The sequence below is a fragment of the Phyllostomus hastatus genome, unplaced genomic scaffold, assembly GCF_019186645.2.
Source record: "Phyllostomus hastatus isolate PE091 unplaced genomic scaffold, TTU_PhHast_1.1 phas_contig_58, whole genome shotgun sequence".
NCBI lineage: Eukaryota > Metazoa > Chordata > Mammalia > Chiroptera > Phyllostomidae > Phyllostomus > Phyllostomus hastatus.
In genome coordinates this window covers 39,746,968-39,771,547 of record NW_025333916.1, presented here as the reverse complement: position 1 = coordinate 39,771,547, position 24,580 = coordinate 39,746,968, and the positions used below count along the sequence as shown (strand labels likewise).

Here is a 24,580-nt window from a genome sequence, read left to right as displayed (position 1 = left end):
GATCTGCCACGAGAAGGGAGACTATTCTGATGGCAAAGAGAAAAGACAGAAGAATTTAAAAAGGTAACTGCAGGATACAAGAGAGAAAAACAGTCAGACGTCATTCAATGTCTTGGCTGTTGCATATATTCCAGTAACTGAGAGTCATAATGCTGACCCTCTGTCATCAAGAAAGCGTTAAATAGTTACTAGTAATTTTAAAAGACACAAAGCATTTTAGAGAGATTTCCATCCCAATGGTTCAAGTAGAATTCTGACTCTCGGGATGTCAACCTCACTTTTAAGAGCACTAGCCTTCCTAGTACCATAACTCTAGAGAAATGGAATGGTCCTCAGACAGAGCAAGGAGTTTCTGGGGAATATTTATGTGTAGTTTAAAAATATATATATATATAAGCACTTCCTTATCAAAATGCAAATACACAAGCATGCATAAAAGTCAATCATATTATCATCACCTGTTATATAATTTATTAATTTATCATATTAAATGGTAAGGGAATATGTAGGAAGGGAAGATAAGCAATCCATAGGGATGATTTGAGAAGACTGTCATTAAGCCAAACACAGATACCTTGTTATAATTTTCAAGAGATTAGAAAAACTTGTTAAAAAAAGTCTTTAAAAAGCAGATTTAAGAAAAAATTGTAAGTACAAGATTAACTTAGGATACGTAACTGCATCAAGTGGCATATAGACAGTGTTACCGTCTGAAATCTGGAGTTCTAAGAATATGATTTTATAGCAACCATTGAATTTTAGTGCCCTTCACTTTTTATGACACAAACAAAAGCAGGAATGTGAAGGTAAAACACCAGGATTTTGCATAGAGGCAGCTTTTTATAGACTTCATCATCTGAACCAATAATTACTCTTTATGGGGAGATCATGCACACTCTTTATGTGGCAAATTGACTAGCAAACTAGATCTTCATAATGGCCCTAAATACTTTTAAACTTTAAAACCCTCATTACTGGTTTATAAGCATCAGAAACACATAATCGCCTTATGGCAAAAGCAAAGCGATAAATGTTTTTCATAGTCAACATGGAATTCAGTTGGTACCTTTTCCTCATTTACAGTATAATGACATTTTTTGTCACAGAATATTGAAACCATCTGATATAGTAGGTTAAAGCTTTCTAAAACTGTGAACAAATATTCTTTAGACTCCCACTTACGGGTTACTTCTCTTGTAATTGAACTTCATGAACACCCAGGGTTTGAACTATAGAAATATATCTGTACTTGCCATTAAGCCAAACATTTTAGATATTTTTTTAGTCAGCTTTCCCCCTAAAATGTGACTATTCTAGGGCTCTATTGTTTCCTCACTTACTTTTAAAATAAGATAAACTAAATAGATACTTGGATATTAATCTGTTAATATTTAACAAGCTAACGTGATACTAGCATAGATGTAGTAAATAAGGAAACAATCTCCTGCCATGTGACCCAAATAAATAAAAAATAAGAGAACTGGGAAATGTGAGACTTGAACCTAAAGACAGGGCCAACAGCCTTGAGAAAGCAGTGAATTTAGCGTAGCTTAGCAGTTAGCGTATCAGGCACCAGTGAACCAGGGCAGATTAGTGGAGTGCAACATCATGGTTTGCCATCTAAGACAAAGAGAATTGTCATTGTCATAGTTAGTGGATTGATATAATGTGTATGGTTTATATACAAAGAAAGAGAATTTTGAAAGATTATAATGAAAATGGGACATGAAGCATGATGCCTAATGGGTTAGAAATTAGGTCCAAATGATGACAAAGGTTATCTGAGGACTCCCCCAATCAGTGAGCTCCTGGACACAACACACTCAGTTGGACGTGAGGACCAACCTGACACAGTTCAAGGGTGGACCCCAACCTAGGGAAAAGGAGACAGGGGGATCGGGGTCAAAACCAAGTCACTGGCCCTAATCACACACAACTTAGTAATTTCTTTTCCATAAGACCCCAGTAAGTAGTACTGATAGCAAGGGCTGTACCTGTACTATAATGTTCACAATTTTTTAAAAAATCTATGTTAGGAACGTTCATTTTTAAAAGTATGATTTTTCATAAAAAAAATTACTGACTCTTGAGATAGCCTGAGAGTTAGTTGGATAGAAGAGGCCAGTGTACTTATTACTGCTGGTTTAGTGAATGCTTCCTCTATGTCACTTTTACTTGAATTTGACCTCCTTTATTCTTACCACAAAAGAATATCTAAATGCTTTTTCCCTTAGAAAAATCTCTTGCTTGGACATTAATATTTTAAGCGTCACATGAAGAGATGCAGTAAAATTCAGTCTTTGCATTTAACCAGATTGACATTCCAAAAATACAAACAGAAAAACACCTTAAATGTGCAATAGTTGCTGTTACCTTGACCAAACTTTTTATTCAGTTGATTTTTTGCTTTACTAATATAAGGGAATTCCTTACTAGTCCTCTTGATTAGAGATGCCACTTTTCAAAATAGATTTGAAAAACAAAAATATATAATCCTGTAATATGGCTCTGAGTTCAAAGACCTGATACCTAAATTTTATGTCCGTTGCAAAGGAAGCCCTCCATTTGAAGACCCTCATGCTGACACTGCTCAATTCTTCCACAAACCCTCTTGCAGCCACCAGCTAGAGCTGTCCTGCCACCGGAAGAACTTGCTAATCCAGATAGTGGTCCACACTGGAGAGAGAATGATGTGAGGCATGCCGCAAAAAACACAGGCTTCTGAATATTTTTAACATTTTTATAGTAAACCTTCCCTTCAAATATGACTAAATAAATAAACTCTTTTTTTGTTGTTGTTGGAAATGCTGTCCTCTTAACATGAGGATGAAATACCATTGTAAATAACATGGCGTTGTAGATGAATTCCAAAACGAATTTCAGAATCTCGCTCAATCTACACTGAAGTCTTCGCAATGTACTCCTCATCTTACAGCTGTAGGACCTTAGCACCCGGTGGCTCTGTGACACTACAAGATGCTGCAGTCCCTCTGAAAGGTGAAATCATGTTTGGAAGAATTTGGCCTGAAAAGTGGAACTTCTCTTTACTGTATCAATGGAAAAAGTGAGGAAATGGCTAATTTGATAAAGGAAGTCAATGGGAAAAGAATTACTTGACAAAACCATAGAACATTTAAGTGTAGAGATATTAATCAACCAATTCAGAATTTCAGCAATATAATGGGTTTGACTTTACAGTAGAATATTTAATATTTCAAAGAGAATACTAGCTCTAGTTATTTAGCAAATTATTAGGATGTCAGGGGAAAAGCTAGTTAAATTACAGTGTCAATCTCTTTCTAGGAACATAAATCAGCCTTAAATGAACCACCTTATTTTAAAAAGGGAAGAAGTTAATTTTGAAAAATGATAGCTATTAATTCTGTTTATGAGTGGGCTGGGATTTTTAAAAGTCAAGCCCCTGGGAATTCACATCGGAGTGAGGCAGCCTGGGTTCAACATTTCTTGACTTCACTTTATTGCCCAACCATCACCATCAATATGGATAAGAAACATGATTGGACACCAATTCACATACAAGTAACTTTCTTTGTTTTGTGTAATTCAATTTAGTTTCATCTCTGAACCCTCATTTTAAGTAATGCAAAAAAAATAAAAAAACATTTAATCTGGACATTTCTAGGTAAACTCAGCTAAATCCAGCTTTTGCCCTCTCCTTCAGGCTTGAACTTGGCCACCTTTATGTTTGTCAGTTTTTATCTTCTCCTTCCCCCTGCAGTTGATGCTAACCTGGGGGGAGTGGGGAGCATCTACAGGCATATCCCTGCAGGGGGTGGGGATTAGGTGTCCATCTCTCTGTATGTATGCTTTTCTGTCCTCCTGCTCAGAACAAGCCTCCTTGTCCTTGGGTTCTCTGCTGGGACATGCTCCTTGGTGATTGGACTATCTCTGCCCCTATGTGCTCTCCTGGCCCACACCTGCCCTCCCCCACTGTTGCTGTCCCCTGAGATGCAGCCACATCCTTTTCTTAATGTAGGCAGGCCATCAGTGCCCATGATTCTGATGTTTGCCCCACCTCTTGTCCAACTAATTTCTCTGCAGCCCTGGGTCATTAGCCTTTTCTCCTTAACTAACTTACACAGCCACCCAGTCAAGACCACAGAAACACTCAAGGGCTTCCCCATACCACACTGGGAATTCAGGACCCTTCTCCCACCCAGCAAGTCATGGTGTCATTCCTACTCTATGGTTCCCACTCCACGATGGTGCAGGGGAATTCTCTGAGTCTTGCATAGACACTGTTGAGGTCCAGGAAAGGCAGCAGAGCTTCTGTTGACTCTCCATTCTTCCAACTTCAGGGGGGATTTTATCAACAGCCCCTCACACAGGGGACGTCTCAGCCGGGGCACTTCGGGTGGCAGTCCCCCACGATGTTTTCACACCTCTTCTTTCCTCTCCAACCAGGATCCTTTCTCTCTCCAGCTGGGAGGCTGTGTTGACTCTGAGGAGCAGGCATGTTGTTCTCTACCCATTTTTAGCCCCTTTCAGGAATACCCCATCTTTCAGCTGCATCTGCACCCTCTTAAACACTGAACATTTGCTGCTTTGCTCTCTGTCCCATTCTGACATCACATCACAGCCTCTCACCGGGAGGAGCCATGGGTTGGGAGGAGGAGAAGGAGCAGCATTTACTGTTTGGAATTGTTGTCATAGCACATGCAAATAAAAATGATCTCTTCCTGTCTCAAACAAGGCCCTTCTCTATGATTCCAGTTATACACGACTTCTCAACTTCTTGTACGAGGTTTGCTAAATCTAGGCAAGTTGTTATCAAGACTAGATTGAAATGTCCAGGACCTCCAATGACATTACTCAAAGGGTCTTTAACTCAGGAGTTTAGAGGAGGGCCAGACGGATTATTGGAACACTAAAATAATAATGTAACTTATTAGGCCAAGGTCAGTTGGTGAATTTGTAGAGGATTATATGACTCTGATTGCAGATGTGTATAATTTGCACTGTTTTTTTGAGATGCAGAAGACAATGGTAGTCAAGTGCCCCAACTCTAAGGCAGTGATCCCGGGTTCAAGACATGGGCAAACATCTGCAGGCTGTGGGACTTCGCTGTGCCTCCCTTTTCTCATCTGTAAAATGGGAATAATACTAGCACCTACTGCATAGGGCTGAGATGAGGATTAATGAGTTAAAACACATTAAAAAAATAGAACTGTGCCTGGAATTTGGTTAAGTGTTAGGTTTCTTGAGCTGAGATTATTTTGAGGGAACATAGCTCTCCTAGGTTCTCAGTGGGAAAGCATCTCTCCAGGAGCAATTTGGGCCACATTTTCATGCTATTTCTCCTGAACCAGTTCTTCCTCCCCCATCTCCTTTTTGTCCTTCTCCCTCTCCCCTTCCTATTCCTCTTCCTTCTTCTCCTCTTGAATCATTAAACATCCTCTCTTCAGCTCATGGAGCATTCTTCTCAAAGACATCCCGGCCCATACCTGCACATGCTTACTCAGTGTATAGTACTCTCATTGCACCCAAAGATTTCCACCACAACTGCAGTGGGTTATGGTACACATTTCTCTCTTGTTCATGTTTTTATGCCAGCGGTACTCCGACTTTTGTTTAGGTTACAAAACTCTTGGCAACTCATACACCTTTCTAACAACCACAGAGGCTGCTGTGTTCCAAGTCAACTTATTTCTCTTTTGGAAAAACTCAACAGGAGCCTCGTGGTTCTGTGTTGAGTGGACCTGGAAACATTCCTCATTTTTGTAACTTTGTCTGTATGGTACCTTTCTTCTTACCTCTGCCTGGTGTTTTACTTCTTCGTGGGTTACGCCTTGGTTATACATGAGCTTCTCTGGTTGGCTGCCACTTAAAATCATCACTATCACATATCTCTGCATGCCAAGAAAACTTGCAGAAACTTACAACACCTTTTGAATGAAATGTAAACAATTTATTCTGAGTTGTCCTATACTAAGCTAATATTGTCAATTTTCTGTACACATACAAACACATACACAACTGAAAGTTTCCAAATAAAAGATATTTTCTATGTGGCAATAGCAATAATATTAAGTTCGAATTTGTTGTCTGATTATCCCTTTTCACTTAGGGAAAATATACCTCTCTTGACCATTTTCTCATACCAAAAATGTGTATCTGTAACTCACCCACATTTTTTGGCACACACAGCCTTTTTTTAAAACTCTCAAATCAGTTCCCAACAAGGCTGAAAAACTCTCATTATTTTCCAAATACCAAATCATCTTTCCATCCAACATGGGAGGAACATAATAGCTGGACTTCTAAGAAGATCAAGTCATAGTCTTCCCTTCTTGAGTCGTTTCAAATATGGCCCAGTTCTTCTCTTGGAAGGACATTTGGAAGGATGGAAGGAGAGCGAGGCTGTGTCTGGGAGACTGAGCACAGAAATTAGGGGAGAGAGAATGAGCTGCTGGCAGAGGAGGGAAGATTGGCAGCATCGCAGAGAGAAGAAGATTAGGAAAAACAGTATTGGGGGTCAGGGATGCAGTTGACTCCAGTGGGCAGGTTACTTGACAACTTTGTGTCTAGATTTCCTCTTGGGGAATTAGAAGACGTCACTAATGCACAAACCCACTTCCTGGGATGGAATGAAGGTGGTACCAGGAAAGAGGCCATATTTAAGGCCCATGTATCAACCTGTCTGAGTTCCCAAGGACCTTTCCTATTATCTCTCAAAATGTCAAGAATATTTCCCCAGTATAAAATCTACTATTGATGGTCATCTCACCATTGGTAAACATTGATCCCATACTTTGATTTCCATTTTCTTTTTTTCTCTCTAGCCTCCCTCCTTAGTTTTAAGGAAGAACCCAATGATGAATGGGGTGCGCAAGCTCAGGTTTACTACTGGGGAAACCTGAGCTTATGCAGGTTTCCCAGCTTCCCTGGACCATGGAGACCAGAGGTTTACAAGCAGTAGAGGAAGTGGATGAAAATTGTGTCTTAGCATGTGGAATTGCAAATGAAATTTCCAATGGACATGAAGGAGGTTTTGTACTATGTTCACAGAGCACCTCCCTCCAAATTCCAAAAAACAGCTTCTAAACCTGGATGTTTTTCCATGTCTAAGACTCCCTGGCCATCCATTTCTCTGCTCCCTGAGAGCAGGGCTGTGAAACAGTTCACAGCAATCAGGAGATGCTTTAGTGATTGTTTCTGCTTCCCACCCCCTCAGGCTCCCTAGAGTGGGGGCAAAGGAAACATTTATGGTGTAAGTTGATGGTGATAAGAAACTATGTGAATGTGACTTCTAACGTAGGACAGGATGAAGTTGTGTGTGTTTTTTAATCTCATATTTCATGCAGGGCTGGGCTGAGGATGTGGCAGGCATGGCGTATGCCCTACGTTCACTGCCAGAGGGGGCTCCCTGCCTGCCACAGGTGAGAGCCAGCTCTGGGGTGTCTGCCCCATGGGGAAGGGGGGGGTGGAGGGGACGGTGGGGGAGGGATGGGGACTTTGCTTACCTTTGGTGGTCCCCAGGGGTATTCAACCGCAGAATCCAAAACTTCATATCATGAATGTCATTCTCTTAGATTGTAAATGCAATTGCAACAGATTAAGCCCTTATATGGGTTGATTTTTATAGCGCACTCTCTTCTCTGGAACACCATACAAGAGTATAAAGTATATATGCAAATGTCTGCAGATCTGGGCCTACCTGCATTCTGTGAAATGAACTGGAGTGCTTTATCATTCTGATATTGCAAGTGTATTTCAATAGCAAGATTAGATATGTTTTGTTAAAGTCAACAATCACCAATCCAAAACAAATTACATATTTTATTTTATAAATTAGAATTGTGGCCTTAGACACAATGCATTTTGATCTAAATAGTTTATTAAATTGTATCACTTTTACTCTTGATTTTCAATGTCATATTTACTTCTACTCACCCCTACCTTTATCTGACTAATTTATTCTTTATTGTCAGCAGACAACTGGTGTGTTTGGCAACTAACTCATCTCTATGCCCCACCTCCATATTAAATCTCTTTTTTTTTATTCAAAACAATCACCCACATTCAATCTTTTACCATTTTCTACATTTTTCAGGGTTCATTTTTTATTCCTCTTGATGTCAATGGCCCACCCCTTGCGTCCCAAACCTTCACATCTAAAAGTGTCAAGTGCATAATCATGCAAATGGCCACAAATGGTTTTCAATTTAAATTTAAAAAAACTGCTGGTACCAGAGAAGCAAAGTGCGGTTAACTGACACCCTAAAAGCTTCATCGTATGTTGAAGGCAAAAATCAAGTTAAAACATTTAAATTTATGTCTAACCTGTTCAGCCTATTCTACAACTAGGTCTTGGTAATTCAACCTTTTTGGCTCCTGCAAACAGCACACCGAAAACCCGTACGTGCTATTTGCTTATAAGGTTTTCCTCCTCCACTGCTGATGTCTCTGCCTTCCGTCTTTTTCGCAGTGGTCAGTATACATCCGAGCCGCTGTCCGGAAAGAGAAAGGCCTGCCCATCCTGGTGGAGCTGCTCCGAATAGATAACGACCGTGTGGTGTGCGCAGTGGCCACGGCGCTCCGGAACATGGCCCTGGACGTCCGAAACAAGGAGCTTATTGGTATGTTCTCTCCAGTTCACAGCGTCTCGGTTTTTATGTGGAAATATTTCCTGGCAGGGTCCATGTGCTTGAATCCACATGCAGAACATATGTCCATGCAGAAATCGTGCATTTATTAGGGGCCACTTTTTCCCCCAGTTCTCCTAGTTTAAGTCCAAGAGTCCTGTTTACCTTTCAGAATTTGGAGAAAAATGCAGTGTTTGTTGACATTTCTAATCCTTGCAAATTAAAAACAACCATGATGCTCAGCACTGGATACCATCTTCCCCATCCCTTAAATCCCTGTCAGGCTGTTTGTTTGCTTTCCACGTGGTGAGCAGCAGTTGAAATGGGATCCACGCCACTCTGCTTCTCCTCTCCAGTCTTCACATTGTTTTGGATGAGACCATACTGGCTCTTTAATCCTATGGTTTAAAGAATGGTCTTTCCTTAATTTGGTATTCAAGAAATAGGGAAGATCATTTATTAATGAACATTAAAGAGCTCCTACATTCATCTATATATTCAATAAATGTGTATCCATGACCTACCTGGTTCCAGGCTTGTTCTAGGCCCAGACATTACCACATCAATGGGCAACGCAGACAGGAAGCTTTGCCCTTGTGGAGTTTCCATTTGGGGGAGGGGAGATGCTACCATCAGCAAAATGCACCCATGGAGCCCATTGTGTGGTAGGAACATTCTATGGGGAGAAATGGACCTGGGTAAAGGAGACAGTAATTAGTGATACTGTCAATTTTTTAATTAAGGTGAAATTCACATAACATAAAATCAACCATTTTAAAGTGTATCTTTTTGGTGGCATTATAACCACCACCAATATCAAATTGCAACTCATTTTCATCACCCCGAGGAAAGCCCTGCTCCCACTGAGCAGTTGCCCCCCCCTTTTCCCCTCCTCCCAGCTGCTGGTGCTGACCCGTGTGTGGTCTCTTTCCACAGATTTTCCTATTGGGGGTGTTTTATGTAAATGGAATCATACAATATGTGAGCTTTTGTGTCTGGCTGCTTTCACTTAGCATAAGGAGTTGTGATTTTAAATGGGAGGCCAAGGTCAAGATAGGAGTTGTTGGGAAAGTAACATTTGAGCCAGGACTTCAAAGTGTGGATATTTAGGGGGAAACGCTTCAAAACTGAAGGAGCTTCCACTGCAGAAGCCCCCCTGGGAACCTGGAGCAAGACATGGGTCCAAGGCCTTTAAGAGACCTCATGTGCCTGGGACAGAATGAGGTGCCCAGGCCAGAGAGGCCCCCTGGGTCCTCCCTCTGTAGGTGGGAAGATGCTCAGGTCAAGGCTGATTGATGCCTGGAGAACTAATGAACCACAAGGACCTACCCGGGAAAACGCACAAGTCTCCCACAGATCAGTGTCCTAATGCAGGTATCAGGGATTGAAGAGATCATTCCGGAACGGTCATTGGTCAGTCAGTGCAGCTGGAAGCCTGGCAAGCCTGACTGAGAGTAACAGGTCAATGGAAGATAAACAGCAGGGGTCTGGACCACCCACCATGCCAAAGGGTCAGGGTGTATAGCTTTGGGGGCTCTAGTGGAAAGCAGGCGAATGGGCCGAGGGTCAAGATTTCATTTCTGGAACAGTTGGAATACCAGGCGTTGATCCAAATTTCATACCCAAATTTTACATTGATACATGGGTCCATTATTGCTATTCAAATTCCCACACATGGTGTACTTTGTGGTCTGGGAACCAGCCACTTTTTCTCTTCCTGCCATTTCATAGTACCCATCATATCTTCCAGCAAAAACTGGAGTTTTTGCAGGTCTCCAGCCATGTATTTCTTCACAAGTAAACCAGACTTCACATCTGTATCTAATACATGCAATTATTGTTTATACTTGCATTGCATCATAAGGCATGAAATAAATGCAAGTTGATGTTTAGATTTAGTTTGACTTCAAATATTGTTTGTCGATTTTGTCAAGTATTGAAACTAGGCCATTAGCTCAAAAAGTCAAGATACTCTCCCTTTCTTTTCCTTATAGTTGTTCCAGACAGGACAGGGCTGGGGCTTCCGATAAAATCTCATAGCTCCTCTTAAAAAATGGAGGAAAAATCAATAACTAATCAGTCTACTGACTGGATACTCACTACTCAGTATTGTGAGTTCACGTGTTTTATTTCTTTTGGTGGATTAAAATATAACAAAATAGGGAACTATTGATTGGTTTTCTAGCTTCCAGGTATGCCTTCTTCCTCCGAAGCCAGTTATCTAGTACTCTGTCTGACGCAGGAACATTTGGAGGTCCATATTGCCCATGTTAAATTAAGCCTTTACCAGCGAATGTTACCAGGGAGGAAAGGGAGCCAATCCCTTAAAAATAGAAGTGAAAGTATCTAAGTCTCGGGCTTTATGGAATCAATAACCTTTTTCCTGAATGAGAAAAGCAGAATGTAGCAACAAAACAAAAGCTAAAATGCACCATTATATTCTATCTAGGAAAAAGGAAATGTGGCCTTCACTAATTCTTGTACTTTAAATATCGTATCAAAGTAGTGGTCTTCATAGGAAAATGCTGCATAGAACTTCACATATTGAAAAGGAAGTCACAATGACTTTGAACCGAGAACAAAAACAATAGACTTCTACATCTTCTTTTTTCTGCCAACTCTCAGGCAAAGCTTTGGTGATGCCATATAGTCTCATGGTGTTAAAGATCACCTTTATTCTGACAACTCCCAGATATGTGTCTCTGGCGCGAATCCCGCATCTGTGTCCAACTCTCTGTCTAGCAGCTGCACTGGATGTCCGACAGGCATCTCAGGTGTCACACCTCCAGACCTGACTTCCTCCTCTTCTCCCCAGACCCAATCCTTCCGCAGTCTTCCCCACCACCGCGAATGGCAGTGTGTCTTTGCAGTGATCCAGGGCAGGCGCCTCACAGGCCCGTTTGATTCCTCACCCTTCACATCCAGTCTGTCAACAGATCTGGTCTTCCTTCTGTATTTTCTCAGAATCTGACACTTCTCACCTTCCTTGTTTTCTCCTCAAACTCCCATCATCTCTCACCTGGGTGATTACCATGGCCATCAACCTGGTCTCCCTGCTTCTACCCTCACCCCCTACAGTGTACTCTTAATGCAGAAACCAGAGTGGTCCTGTTAGAACCTTAGAGCTTGTCGTTTCTCCACTCAAGACCCCCACAGCTCCTCATCTCTCTCAGTGTAAGATGAAGGCTGTTAGGCAGACACGACTCTGTACAATGCAGCTCTCTCTTCCTCCTCTAACCTTGCCCTCTGTCTGGCCTCTCGCTGTCACTGACCTTGCTGAGGCCACTGAGTCAGGATGGTTCCCTGATCACATAAGCATAATCCTGCCTCAGAGCCTTTGAACTTGCTGCCTAGAGTCCTCTTCCTCCAGGTGTGTATGTGCCTCAGTTCTCACTCCGCTCAACTGCCAATTTCCCAGCACAACCTTTCCTGACCTCCATTTAAAAAAATTCTACCCCCTTGCCCTGGCTGGTGTAGCTCAGTGGATTGAGCGAGGGCTGTGAACCATAGGGTTGCCAGTTCCATTCCCAGTCAGGGCACATGCCTGGGTTGTGGGCCAGGTCCCAAGTAGGGGGCGTGTGAGAGGAAACCACACACTGATATTTCTCTCCCTTTCTCCTTCCCTTCCCCTCTCTCTAAAAATAAATCTTAAAAAAAAATTCTACCCCCAATTTCTTCCCTGCTTTATTTTCTCCGCAGCACTGAGTACCATCTAATCTACAACATATTATTTCCTTTATCTTGTGACCTGTCCGTCTCTCCCCACTGGAATGTGAGCCCATTAAGGGCAGGAAATTCTGTCTTGTTTGTTCACTGATGTAGCCCGTGGACTTAGAACAGCACTCAACCCACAGCGGGAACTTCACAAATATTTGCTGAGTGACTAAACTTGTCTCTTGTCTTACCATCATTTTAAAATGAATTCCAGATCAGCAAAACATTAAGTAAGCAAATGTAGAATGTCCACTAAAGAAAAGGATTCTATACTAATGAAGAAAATCATCACGAAGCCAGTTCGTTTGCCTCCTGAAGTTTACCACATGTGTGCAGACTCTCAGATTTCAGAAGGAATCCAGTTCTTCCTGTGATTGATTCCGGGGTTTCTCTTGAAGTTACATCTCTTCTTACACCATTCTTTCAGTTTGGGATGCAGGGAGGAGCGGCTGCCACACTCTGGTTAAGGAATCATTTATCTTCCTTGGGCTCCATTATCAGAAAACTCCAGATACGCTGTGGAACCACAATCACCCTGCCCCGCCCACTCTCATGAGGATCGTATAGTAGCACCGAAGGGAAGGCCACATTCTCTGCCTCTCCTGTGTCTTCCCATTCGGGCTGCGTTCCTGATTCTGTGTGTGTCCCTGCCACCGGGCAGGTGACAGGTGTGCTGCAGACAGGTCCTTGTGTTCTTCTGCGTGACTGGGTGCACTAGTCCAGCTTCATGCACATCCATACTTTTCACTGCGACCTTCTGAAAATGTTAATTATCCTTCTGAGTAAAGTGTCATTTCATCATTCAGAAGGGTTTCTTTGTTTTTTTTAATTAATGGTACTAATTAGCTTCAGTGAAAAGAGAAGACAATATATCACTTAACCAGTTTAGCAAAATTCCTTCCATTTCAGAAGGTGGATAGTTCCTGATAGAGATGGCAGATATTTATTTTAGCCAAATATCCACCCTCTCTGCCAACAAAACAAAACAAACAAAACTCCAATATATATATATTTTTAATTTAAAGCACATGGAAACACCAGAGAGAGGAGGTATCTAGCACTTGAGAAACATTGATCTTTAACCCGTGGCTACCCACCCACGGAAAATGATCCTCAAGAGAGGAATTTCATCATATGGGCTGTTTTGTTTTACTACATTTGCAGACAGCATAGAAAATCAAAAGGCTGGACCCCCCTGTCGAAGGGAGGGAGGGAGGGAGGGAAGGAGGGAGGGGAGAGAGAGAGAGAGAGAGAAAAGAAAGATTATCAAAAGGCTGTATCATGTATCAAAATAGTTTCATTGACACCACGAATAAGTTCCCCGATGTATAAGATTATCTCTTCCATGAATGCCTTGGTATCACATGAGGGGTGCTGTCTGTGAACACCCCAAACTGCCTCCTACCTCTAACTGCACTTTTCCCTGAATTCTGCAGCCACACCAGTGTCTGCAACACCATTCCCATGAGCACACCTGCGCCCCAGCTGCCTCCTCCCTGGCGCCCTCTCTCACAGCTCTTTCCTCACCAAGCCCCGCCCATCATTCAGAGCCCAGCTCAGGCTGGCCTCCCGCTGGAGGCTCCTCTTCTAACTCAGAGTGGAGTGGGTAGCACACACTTGATAAGAAATGTTTTCAGTCATCTTAGATTTCCACTGTATAGTTTTATTCTTGTATGTGCATGCATCACAATATCTCCCAGTGATGTAATAAGCAGGGATCTGGTACCCTATTTCCTTTTATTTCCTGCCTAGCACTTTGCTGTGTCTGTAATGGTCACTTGGTACATACATGCTGTAGTAATTCACTGGTGGATTCACTGGTAACAAGGGTCATTTATTCTGAAGAATGGATCTAGAGGAGGTTAGGAGAATCCCAAATAGAGAGGAAGACGTGGAAGGGTGTCTGTTTCGGCCTCTTCCAAGAGCATGCAGGGAGTAGAGGAAAGATAGACAGCTTTGACATTCACTGAAATCCAGGACTCTACTCACCCTCAGTCTCTGATGCCACACTGGAAGAGGCTTGAGACTGGGTAGGAAATAGTAACACTATTGTTTCTGTGCGCCTCCACCTCTGCCAAAGGTTGGCAGAGCTGCTGCACCCTACAGGCGGGATTGGCAGAGCTAACTGAGCATGCTCCCTTGCTTTCCCGAGTGGTGGCTGCCTGCCACACTTTTTGGCAGGTGAGCCACGGCTGGGATACTGGAAGCTTCCTCCCACTCCCCACGCCCCTCTCTGGACTGCAGAGACGGCCCTTCCCCTGGCTTGTGGACCCGTTCCTTTCCCATTTCGCTTGGGTCCTTCTCCTCATCCTCTTTGCTTTGCATGACCCTTTCCCTGTCTCTGTTCGCATGTGGGTGGTTGAGTCAACACATTTGGAAGATCTATACGAATCCTTCTTTGATGCCCCCACACATTCATATTATATCATCCATTCTTTGCATTTGCACGGCCTTTTCACACAGACAGCTGGCTGAGCCTCTGTCCAAGCAACACCTCCGCTATCCATTCCAGCCTCAAAGGGAGCCCCAGACAGAACTCAGCTCTCTCTGGGGTCAGGGAGGGGCCACATCCTACCAGAGCATGCTGGCTCCCAAGCCAGATGCCCCCCAGGAGAGACAGAACAGGAAGGAGCCCCAAGTCTCCAGGTGTACCTAGCAGTGCCCCTCTCCTACTTCCCCACACTAGTGACTCGTGAACAAAATAAGGGCGGCTTCTTTCCCGGGAACTAGTTATTATTTGAGCAGTAAATCTCGTGCTATTCCTCTCCCCTCACGTGGTGTTCAGATCATCCCTCCCATTCATTCTGAGCAGCCTGGTGGCTGGAGCAGGTGGAGGGCATTCCCAGCGTCTTGCTAAAATCTGTTTTAACTATTCAGATGAAAGAGTGCATCTGGCTGTTCTATAGAGAAGGATTGCTGGTTGTAATATTTAAAGGGCAATGTTCTTAGATATAAATGATTAGTCTTTAAGAGAAAATAAAGAAAAAATAATGTTGCCAATAGAATGACGGCCCCCTCTTCTCCCCATCCCCTCACCCCACCAGATCTTGACTTAGTGAGAAGTGTATTTTCCCTTCAGAGAACTGTGGGGGTTGAGGGGGATGGGGAAGCCTTCACTGTAGCCACACTGTCCTGAATGTTACATTGCTTTATAAGGATTCTCTCTCCTTTTAAAAAAATATTTATTAAATTTTCCAATTACAGTCGACATACAATATTACATTAGTTTCAGGTGTACACCCCAAGGACTAGACATTTATATAACTTGCAGAACAATCACCTTGATACCTCTAGTACCCACCTGGCACCACCCATTGTTATTACAATATTATCGACTACATTCCATGTGCTGTACTTTATGTCTCCATGACTATTCTGCAACTCCCAATTTGTACTTTTTAATCCTTTCACCCTCTTCACCCAGCCCTCTCCCATTTGGCAACCATCAAAATGTTCTCTGTACCAATGAATCTCTTTCTGTTCTGCTTGTTCATTTATTTTGTTTTTTAAAGTCCACATATAAGTGAAATCATACGGCATTTGTCCTCCGTCTGACTTAGGTCACTCAGCACAATACACTCTAGGTCCATGCCTGTCGCTGCAGGTGGGAAGATTGCATTCTGTTTATGCCTGAATCATATTCCACAGATGTATGCACCAGGCAATCTCTTTCATCTAGTGACCTTACAGCTGACCTTTGAGATGTATGCCCCTGGAGTTCTAGACCTGTATCTAGACCTGTGTTGATCTTCATCTGCACTTTGGGACACACTTTTACCCAATTCTTTAGTCTTAAGAGCGTGTTGTCTGGGGAATACACAGAGATCTAAAGCTGGGTCTCCCTCTTCATGAAGCAGCATTGGAAGTGCTACTCAAGAGATCATTTCTCAAAGTTTGTCTAAATTCTTCAGCCTCGGATTGAAACACATCCCCATCATCATCCTCGGGGCACTGGGAGTACAGCTTTGCCCCACAGTGTGTCCTGGCAAAACCAGGAGAGAGCCTTAACAATGGATGGGGCGCCCTTCCATTAAAATACACACACACGTGTGTGTGTGTGTGCGTGCGTTGTTGCTGTCCCATCTCGTGCCACTGGCTCGCATGTAGCAGAACCCCCTGGCGTGCGGGCACCCCATTCTGGAGGGCCAACCGCTCGCAGGCCACTCATCACGCAACACGTGGGCACCTTCCCCACCTGTTTTCTTGACTCTGGCGAGCAGTCCCCGCCTGTGCCCAGGGACAGACTGAGGCTCTGGAACCCTGCTCAGTGCGACCGGGGAGGCTATGTGTTATTTTTATCCCAGCAAATTTGAAAGCTTCACTTTATTAATTCAGTTTGAGGACATTTTGGTGACATGCCGTCTCTGCTTTTCAAAACATGTTTCTTTAGACCCTAGCAGATGTTGTTTTAATTAAAACACATGCCATTTCAATTAGTATTTTAAAAAGAAGCCTGGTTTCCCAGACAAGGTGATGTATCAGAGCACTCTCTGCCGGCTCACTTTAATAACTGGATTTCACAAGCCAAATCCTGGGCGGTGGCAAAGCTGTGTGCTTTGGCCCAAATTTGGTATCTTCAGATTAAGTGCCTGTATTCAAGCTCTTATCTCCCAGACCCAGGAACCTAATCTCCTGAATTCCGCCTCCTTTCCCCACAGGAGCCAAGGGCTCTGCCTTAATTAATTCAGACACCTGTTGGGGACTTTTGGCGGCTGGGTCTGGCAGATAAAAATTCCTTGGAAAGGGGACCTGTAAATAAATTGAACAGCCAATAATTATTTCATTAAAGGAGACAATGATTCACCCCTTGGAAGTACTCTATGTGAGGAGAAGGCAACACTGAGAGATTTCCCATTTCTTCAGATTTGGGACCTCTGCTTAAAGACCTCAGAAGAGAGGAGAAAAAATACCCCACTTTAATTTGACTGCTTAGGTATTCATTTTATGCCTGGCCAAACAGCTTCAAAAAAAAAGTTTGAGAGAGGAGAACGCATGAGAAATGAAGTGGCTCTTCTCCAATGCCCCAAATCTTGAGAATCTAAAAATAGAAAAGAGGTTTTTAGCAGGATAACGTTTTTTTTTCTTTGTATTCCTTCTACGTGTTGACTGTCCTCTTCTCCCCTTGCTGAACAAACAAAAGTGTTAATCATGTGCGAATTGTTCTTTTTACTCTCATACTAAAAATATGGATTTAGGAAATAATTTAAAAGTTTACAGGTGAATACTCTTTTTAGCTATGCAGGCTTACATTTGGTTGTATCTATGATGCTGGATCTTGAGAACTTACAGAGCAGGCAAGGATGACCATCATTGGGGATTCTGCTAAATAAAGGGGGAGAGGGGACTGATTCTATAAGTTGAACAGGCCAGTGGTTCTGCCCTGGAGGACGCCTGAGGCAGAAGAGGAGAGGACAGCTGTCCCAGAAAGGACACAGCAAACCCCAGGCAAGAGGCCAGGGACCCGGGAGGCAGATGGAGGCCTGGAGGTGCAGCCCCCTCTCACCTGGGCAGCCCGAGGCCGGGCCCCAGGGTCCTGCTCTGTGAAGTGGCACAAGCAGCGAGAGCAGATGTTGCTCTTGCTGAAGAAGAAGGCCGTCTGTTCATCTGGCCAGACTGGAGTCAGAGAGATGCTGGGCAGCAGGAGAGAGAGGCACAGAAGCAGGCAGTTCTTGACAGCTCCTCATCAAAATGTCCTAAAAGTTCTCTCAAGAAACTTAGTTGAAGTTCAGAGATTTCTTCTCTTATAACCAAGACTGGTTCATGAAAACTTCCTATCAGGAAAGCCTGGTTTTCAAATTCGAAATGAAATTTTCCTATTCAATGTTGTGTATCGTGATGTCTTTGAACAATGCCCAGTGACATAAATGGCTTGGGAGTGGAATAATAAAAGACAACTGGTTTGTTTCCTAAAACACATAAGACCCTTTGCATCCCAAATTTTATCATCCTCATGATGTAATACAGGCAACTGAAGCCGAGACAGGACAAACCAGGCTGGTGCAGGCATATAGTGATGTGCAATGTGTTGCTTTTAAATTGGAGTCCCTAATACCCCAACAGCGACATTAGAGGGTATTCAGCATGAAAGATCAGAAGCTAAAAATTGCCATGGTCTTCACCTTGAGACTTGAACAAAGTAATTTACTCGTTCGCAAGGGAAGTTAGAGCCATAAAGTGGAAAATGGTAGTGTTAAACTTTTACGTTGAATATTAACTCCATAGACTAATACCGCTTAGTGAGAGTGGTATTATGTGAGAGTCCACTATAAAATTAACCTGTTACTCTTAAAATGTCAGAGTATAGGTGTGTGTGAGAGAGATGACCCTGGCTTCTCTCACTGGCAAACAGTTATGGAGGGCCACCGAGTGCCAGGACCAGTGGGGATGCTGTAGTGGACAGGCCTCTCAGCTCACTCCTTTGGACCAGAATTCCCCACATGTGTGGTGCACCATGAACGGGTCATAAGTGTGCTGAAATTTTAATACCTTCAGCCCTTAGGAAGGTCTGGGGAGCGCCTGAGCCTTCCCAAGACCCAGGATCTATGGGCTCCACCAGGGCACAGACCTTACCCCAGGACACATCCCTGGCGTTACCGCTTTCCGAATATGCCATGCTCAGGACACAGTTTGAAAGCTCTGCCCTAGACGGGCCTCCCACCTGCACGCCCTGCTACAGTGTGTATCTTATGCAGTCTGTCGCCGTCTGGAGCTCAAAAGGTGTACCGACTTTCAAATCATCATCATCTCCTTTACTCCTTACATGCTCCAACAATAGTTTTTTACATGCCCTCATTTTTCAAATGAGAGAAATGGACAAAAACTTCTTTATCCTTATTTGATAAATCCATCATGATGTCATGTTGATACTTCTTGAGGGAAGTTCTTCAATTCTCTTTTCTCTTCATGTGCATTTCACCTTTCAACCTCAGCCTGTAGTATGGCAGGTGCAGGGCACACCTAGAGCTTCCTACCTGGGTCCCTTTGCCCCCCTCGCCCTTCCTGTGCTCCCACCCCTTGCTGTGGCCACCTTGACCGTGCACAGGACTCCAGTTAAGGAATATTCAGCATTTCCATGATGTGAATGAAACAGAACGAACTCTGCTGCCTGGTTTGTTTTCAAAAAAACAGTTCTGTTAAGGCCCTGAGAGTCTCCATGCATCCTAGAACAGGCACATCTCTCTCCTAATCTTGCTCCAACCTCCCGACAACATTTAACATTTTCATACTTGTATCTCTTGGTTTCTAAGATAAAACTTCCCGAGTTTTCTTCCCCTTCTGTCCGTTTGGCTTTTTCTCCTCCACTGTCTCAAAGCTCTCTCCCGAGTCAATCTCCTGGAAAGCTCATCATAGAATGTCTTTTTCTGATACTGCATTTTCCAGTTCTAGAATTCCCATCAGTTCTTCCTTATAGTTTTCATTTCTCTGCTCAATTTTTTCCATTTTTTTCATGCATGTCCTCCATTTACCCAGTAGATAGTTTAACTTATGTATCAAGGGTAAAATCCCTATCTGGCTATTCTAACATCTGGGTTATTTGTGGATTTGCCTATATTGACTATCTTTTCTCTTAATTTTTGGTCACATTTTCCTGCTTATTTGCACATCTTGCAATTAGTTGTTTATGCCAGACATTGAATATTAAAATATTAGAACTGACTGAAGTAGGTAATACATGTCTCCAAGAGAACAGCACCCCATTTCTTCTATCAGATTGCTAAGGTAGAGAGCTGAGTTCACCTAATATTATTTTAGCTGTATCTTGGCTTTAGTTCAATTCATCTCAGTTGCAGCTTTAGTTAAATTCAGGTGTTTCTAGAACATGATCACATTAACCTACAGTTGAGCTTGGAAGCTGAACACCTACAGATTCCAGAGATGTCTCTATGCATCATAGCTCAGACATCGGTTTTCTGAATCCTAGGAGCTCGTTCTCTCCCTCTCTTACTCGCTCCCGCTCCCTCTCCCTACTGGGATGCTCACCTGCCAGCTGTTTGGGTCACTGCATGACCCACATTGTAGAGATCATTCTACTCTAACTCTCTCTGTCCATTCTCAGTACTTACTATTATTACTAAGTTCACAGTCTTCCTCCCAATTGGGTATTCTTCCTGCTGTCCCTGCTGTTAACATTACTTTTCAACTTGGTCACTTCAATTATTCTGATGCCCCCAATTATTCCTTCACCTCCTTTCCTATCCACTCCTTACCCATCTTCCTTATCTATGTACCCCCCAACGTAGCATGTAAGGAATGCTGGGTACAAGGCCCATATTACTCAGATGGAGTAATGTCATCTTCTTGTCCAAGCTGGTAGCTCTCCAGGAACAAGAACATCTTCCTCTATTTTTATGTTTCTTTCAGAAGCCCTGACAATGCCTCCCATTGTATGAATGTGGTAAGAGACGCAGTAGGTGTTGCACTGTTACTCTTCTGCTAGAATGTGAGCTCCAAGGGAATAGGAAAAGGATCTTCCTTGTTTGCTGCTGGAACGCCCATGACAGGGCTGTTTTAGCATCTAGTAGACACTTCTGAGTTTTATTTGAATGCATAATAGGTTGGATTCATAATATTGTGGTTTCATCAACCAAATTTCCAGTCTCATACATAGGTTTCCCTGCTTATTCAACATTGGACATAAGCTGCATTGTAGCATCTTTAACAGCTGAGAGGTACCTGCATCCTCCTTCTTCACCTGGAATGTACCACCACCATGCCCCTAAAACCAAAACTACATGCCTTATTTTTATTATGCAACCCAAAGCAGATGTGAAGCACATTTTAAGAACATGATTCTTGATCTCAGTTGTGCATTAGAATAACATGAGCCCATTCCCAGAGACATTCAGGTGTTAGCCTTTATTTTTGAGGCTCCCTGAGGGATGGTGATATATGGTTGATAATTCCTATTTTACAGTTCCATCAGACTCATCATAAAAGAACAGCTTGCTAATCCCCTGGAAAACTGTCTTGTTCCAATTTTGAAATATTTTACCGTGGCTACAATTTAAACCTCAGTATTTTTCTCTGGGGTATTCCGTTCCTTTGATTGAAACGGATGCAAAAATTTTTCTCCCTAAATTATTTTGATTCACACTTCCTCCTGTTATTATTGTATATAATAGGCAATTGCTTTGAAATAGTAGATTTCAGATAACATTGCCACTAATGGTATTGATATCTGGAGTCAAAGCAAAGCTTATTATTGAAAATATGTATACAGTAGGAACATCAAGTGGGTATGAGTTCCTTGTTTTAGTATAATCTTTCATAACGCACTAAAATGGAGATATCATGAGCCTCCTTGGTTTAGCAAAGAGTCTAACTTTCCTTTCCACTTAATAAAGCCCCTTATGTTTTTTAATGTAATTTATTGGAGTGATATTGGTTCACTAAAACCATACAGATTTCAAGTGTACAACTCAATAAAACATCATCTGCACACCGCATTGTGCACCCATCATGTTTAAAGACTAATTTATTCGAGAGGACACATGTAAGGCACTTGTTGAAAACATCAAATTCAAGTGTAAGACTGACAGTCAAGTTCAGAACTGAAACGGCTCTATGAATGTCTCAGTTCTTCTGATGGGGACAGGATTTCCCCCTGATGCTGTCCTTCCTACCGAAAGCAGCCGACTTCCTCACCACTCTGGAAGCCTGCACCGGCCCGGCACAGTTAGACGGGAGGGCTGAAGGTACAGGGCCCCTCCTGAGTCCCACCTTCCCTTAGCCTCAGTCTTCAGTAATCTGCGGAACCTGTGTCTTTACCTTGGGTTAAGAAAGGAAACAAACTCCCTTGGGCTACCAGTAAGCATGCAATAGAGAACAAAAGTAAACAAAATATATGAATTTGTGCTTTGATATATAATCCTGCCTCTCACCCATTCTTCAAAAACACTAGGGTATTAGCTTTGCCTTTCTGAGACCTACTTTTCTTGAACTAAAGCCACTTATCACTTCTCAAATAAACTCTTTTTTTGCTGCTACCTCATATCTTATGCCTGAATGATTTTTAAAATGTGTTCTCTTTCACATGCAGAGGGATGCTAGGCAGTGTGTGTTTTAGTTGCTTTCGAATCTGTTGTGACAGGATTTCTCATATGCCCGCTCCACCTCACCCCCTTCCCCACCCACTGACCAACAGAGTATGTTGTGTGCAGATGTCTCTGCAGTTTGGTGTGGAGGCTGCATCAGCCACTGGGAGAAGCTACTCTGTGAACAAATGGCAGACAGTGGGAGACCCAAGAAGTAATTCTGTTGGCTACATTGAACATTCCGTAGTTCACCGGATATGGTATATCCTAGTGTGTCATCTTGTTCTATGACTCCTCACCTCCCCAAAAGAGCAGCATTGGAATTATATTTCATTCTCACCCATTCTCACTATTGGTCCAGGCTGAGGAGAAGAGGTAGTGGATAAAAAGAGGTAAGCTAGTAGAAAGGATATAATAAATATTGACAAGGAAATTTGTCAAATGAGGAAACAGGAGTATTGTTTTGAGCATCTTTATATGGAAAAATAGAGGAATTATTCAGTTATATACTGTCCATTAGGCAAAGAGCTTGAGCTAGCTAAAAACATTTGAATCAGGGGGCCTCCCTTGGATCAATATTTTAAGTGGTAAGCATGTGTCCATGCTACTCGATTGGATGGTAACCAACTAGAAGCAGCAAATAACAAGTAGGGAGCATTTGGTAATTAAGTACAAGCTGCGACAAAGCCCACTTAAGTGGATGAGTGACTTCATAGGTGTAAACGTGATTGCATTTGGAGTAAGTAGGTGCAGAGGGGAAGACTGACTGCATCATGTTCTGTCTCCTTCCCACTTGGCTTCAAAGAACACTTCCAGCATCCCTGCTTGTCAGTGTCTCAGCTGGCCCGAAGGCCACCCCCACCCGTTCCTGGTGGCTCTGGCTGGTGATGGAGTGGAGGATTTGAGGTGGTCAGAGGGAAGCGATGCTCGGGGAGCTGTGCTCAGGAGTGGAGGAAACCACAGACGAGAAGACAGTGACTGGATGCACAGTGAACCAACAGCAACGGCCTAGAATCCCAGTTAGTTTAAGTAGACTCACAAGTCTGTCTAACAAGGAACAGTGGGACTGAAACGTATCCAGCCTTTACCAAAAATTGATTCAGTTGTTATTTTTCTCTAAGTACTCTGATGAACTTTTAGAAACAAAAACCTCATTTCTGTTTTGCTTTGGTAAGATAGACAGGGATGGTTCTAGGTCATGGAATTGACAGAGGAAGGGAGACCCAGGGCTGGGCTGGGGCAACACTTAGCCAAGGACCAGCTGTAGTCTGGTCCTTGGGGAGAGGGGATGACTGGTTCTGTAAATCCCTACGGAATGACTGAATGGCACAGGTAGAAAGGTGCAGGAGGGAGGGGAGGTATGTGGAATGGACTTTCCTGTCATGGGGACACATCTTCTGGTGACTTCCATGCTTCCTGTCAAGCCTGACTCTTCTCATCTTTCTACTCTTCTTATGTTCTCACTTCCCACCCATGGGTGGTGGGAGCCGACCTTTGTTTTGTTTGGAGATCTCTGGGTACAAGGCCTTGGCAGATGGCATTTGTTCTGTAGTCGACACAGTCAGCTAGTGACTAGATTCTAGTCTCTGCTCAGTTTTCTTTTACAGACGTATGTGATTCCTTATTTCAAACACAGAAAAGAGAGGACTCAGATACGTGCAGAAAAACAAGCCAGTTTCTTTGCTTGGAAAAACAAGAGGGGATGAAGTGAGCCTGAGTCCACCCTGCCTTCCTCTCAGGCTGTTCTGTAAACACTGAGCAAAGCCCTGTTTCCCTTTTCCCTGCAGTTCCCTGAAGTCATTTTATTCTGTTTTCTACTGCCATTGGCACTCCTGGGCCTGGTCTTTGTGCCTGGTATTCCCCAGATAGAAGGGTTGACCCCACATTGCCAGAGGAGGCCTCTGCTGGTTTATTGGTAGAATCAGGTTGTGAATCATTACAGAATGAGTAAGAACAAGGCTCTGCTATTTATTTTTGCCTGTGAACTCTCTAAAAAAACTTTTGGACAACTATTTACCCCCACTCTCATACTTTTGACTTCAAATTGTTGCAAAGGATATAGTTTCCTAAATGATAATTTTATTTTTACTTTTATTTCTTTTATTATTGTTCAAGTACAATTGTCTCCATTTTCCCCCCACGCTCCCCCACCCCAGCGGTCCCCACCTCCCACCTTCCATCCTTCTTTTTAATAATAATGAGCAGAGTTTTCATTAAGGTTAAGAA

The 24,580-nt window shown here is 43.0% G+C and overlaps 1 protein-coding gene across 3 annotated transcripts in view; it reads left to right on the top strand.

Moving 5' to 3' along the window:
* CTNND2 (catenin delta 2) overlaps positions 1–24,580 on the top strand; it is an 830,908-nt gene that overhangs the window by 726,520 nt on the left and 79,808 nt on the right. For 2 of the 3 annotated variants that reach the window (XM_045848256.1, XM_045848257.1), the window contains one exon: positions 8,450–8,600. In XM_045848256.1, the coding sequence (XP_045704212.1) occupies positions 8,450–8,600 (151 nt within the window). Of the gene's footprint in view, positions 1–7,325; positions 7,401–8,449; positions 8,601–24,580 lie in introns of all 3 variants that reach the window. The other variant, XM_045848255.1, reaches the window with a different exon arrangement.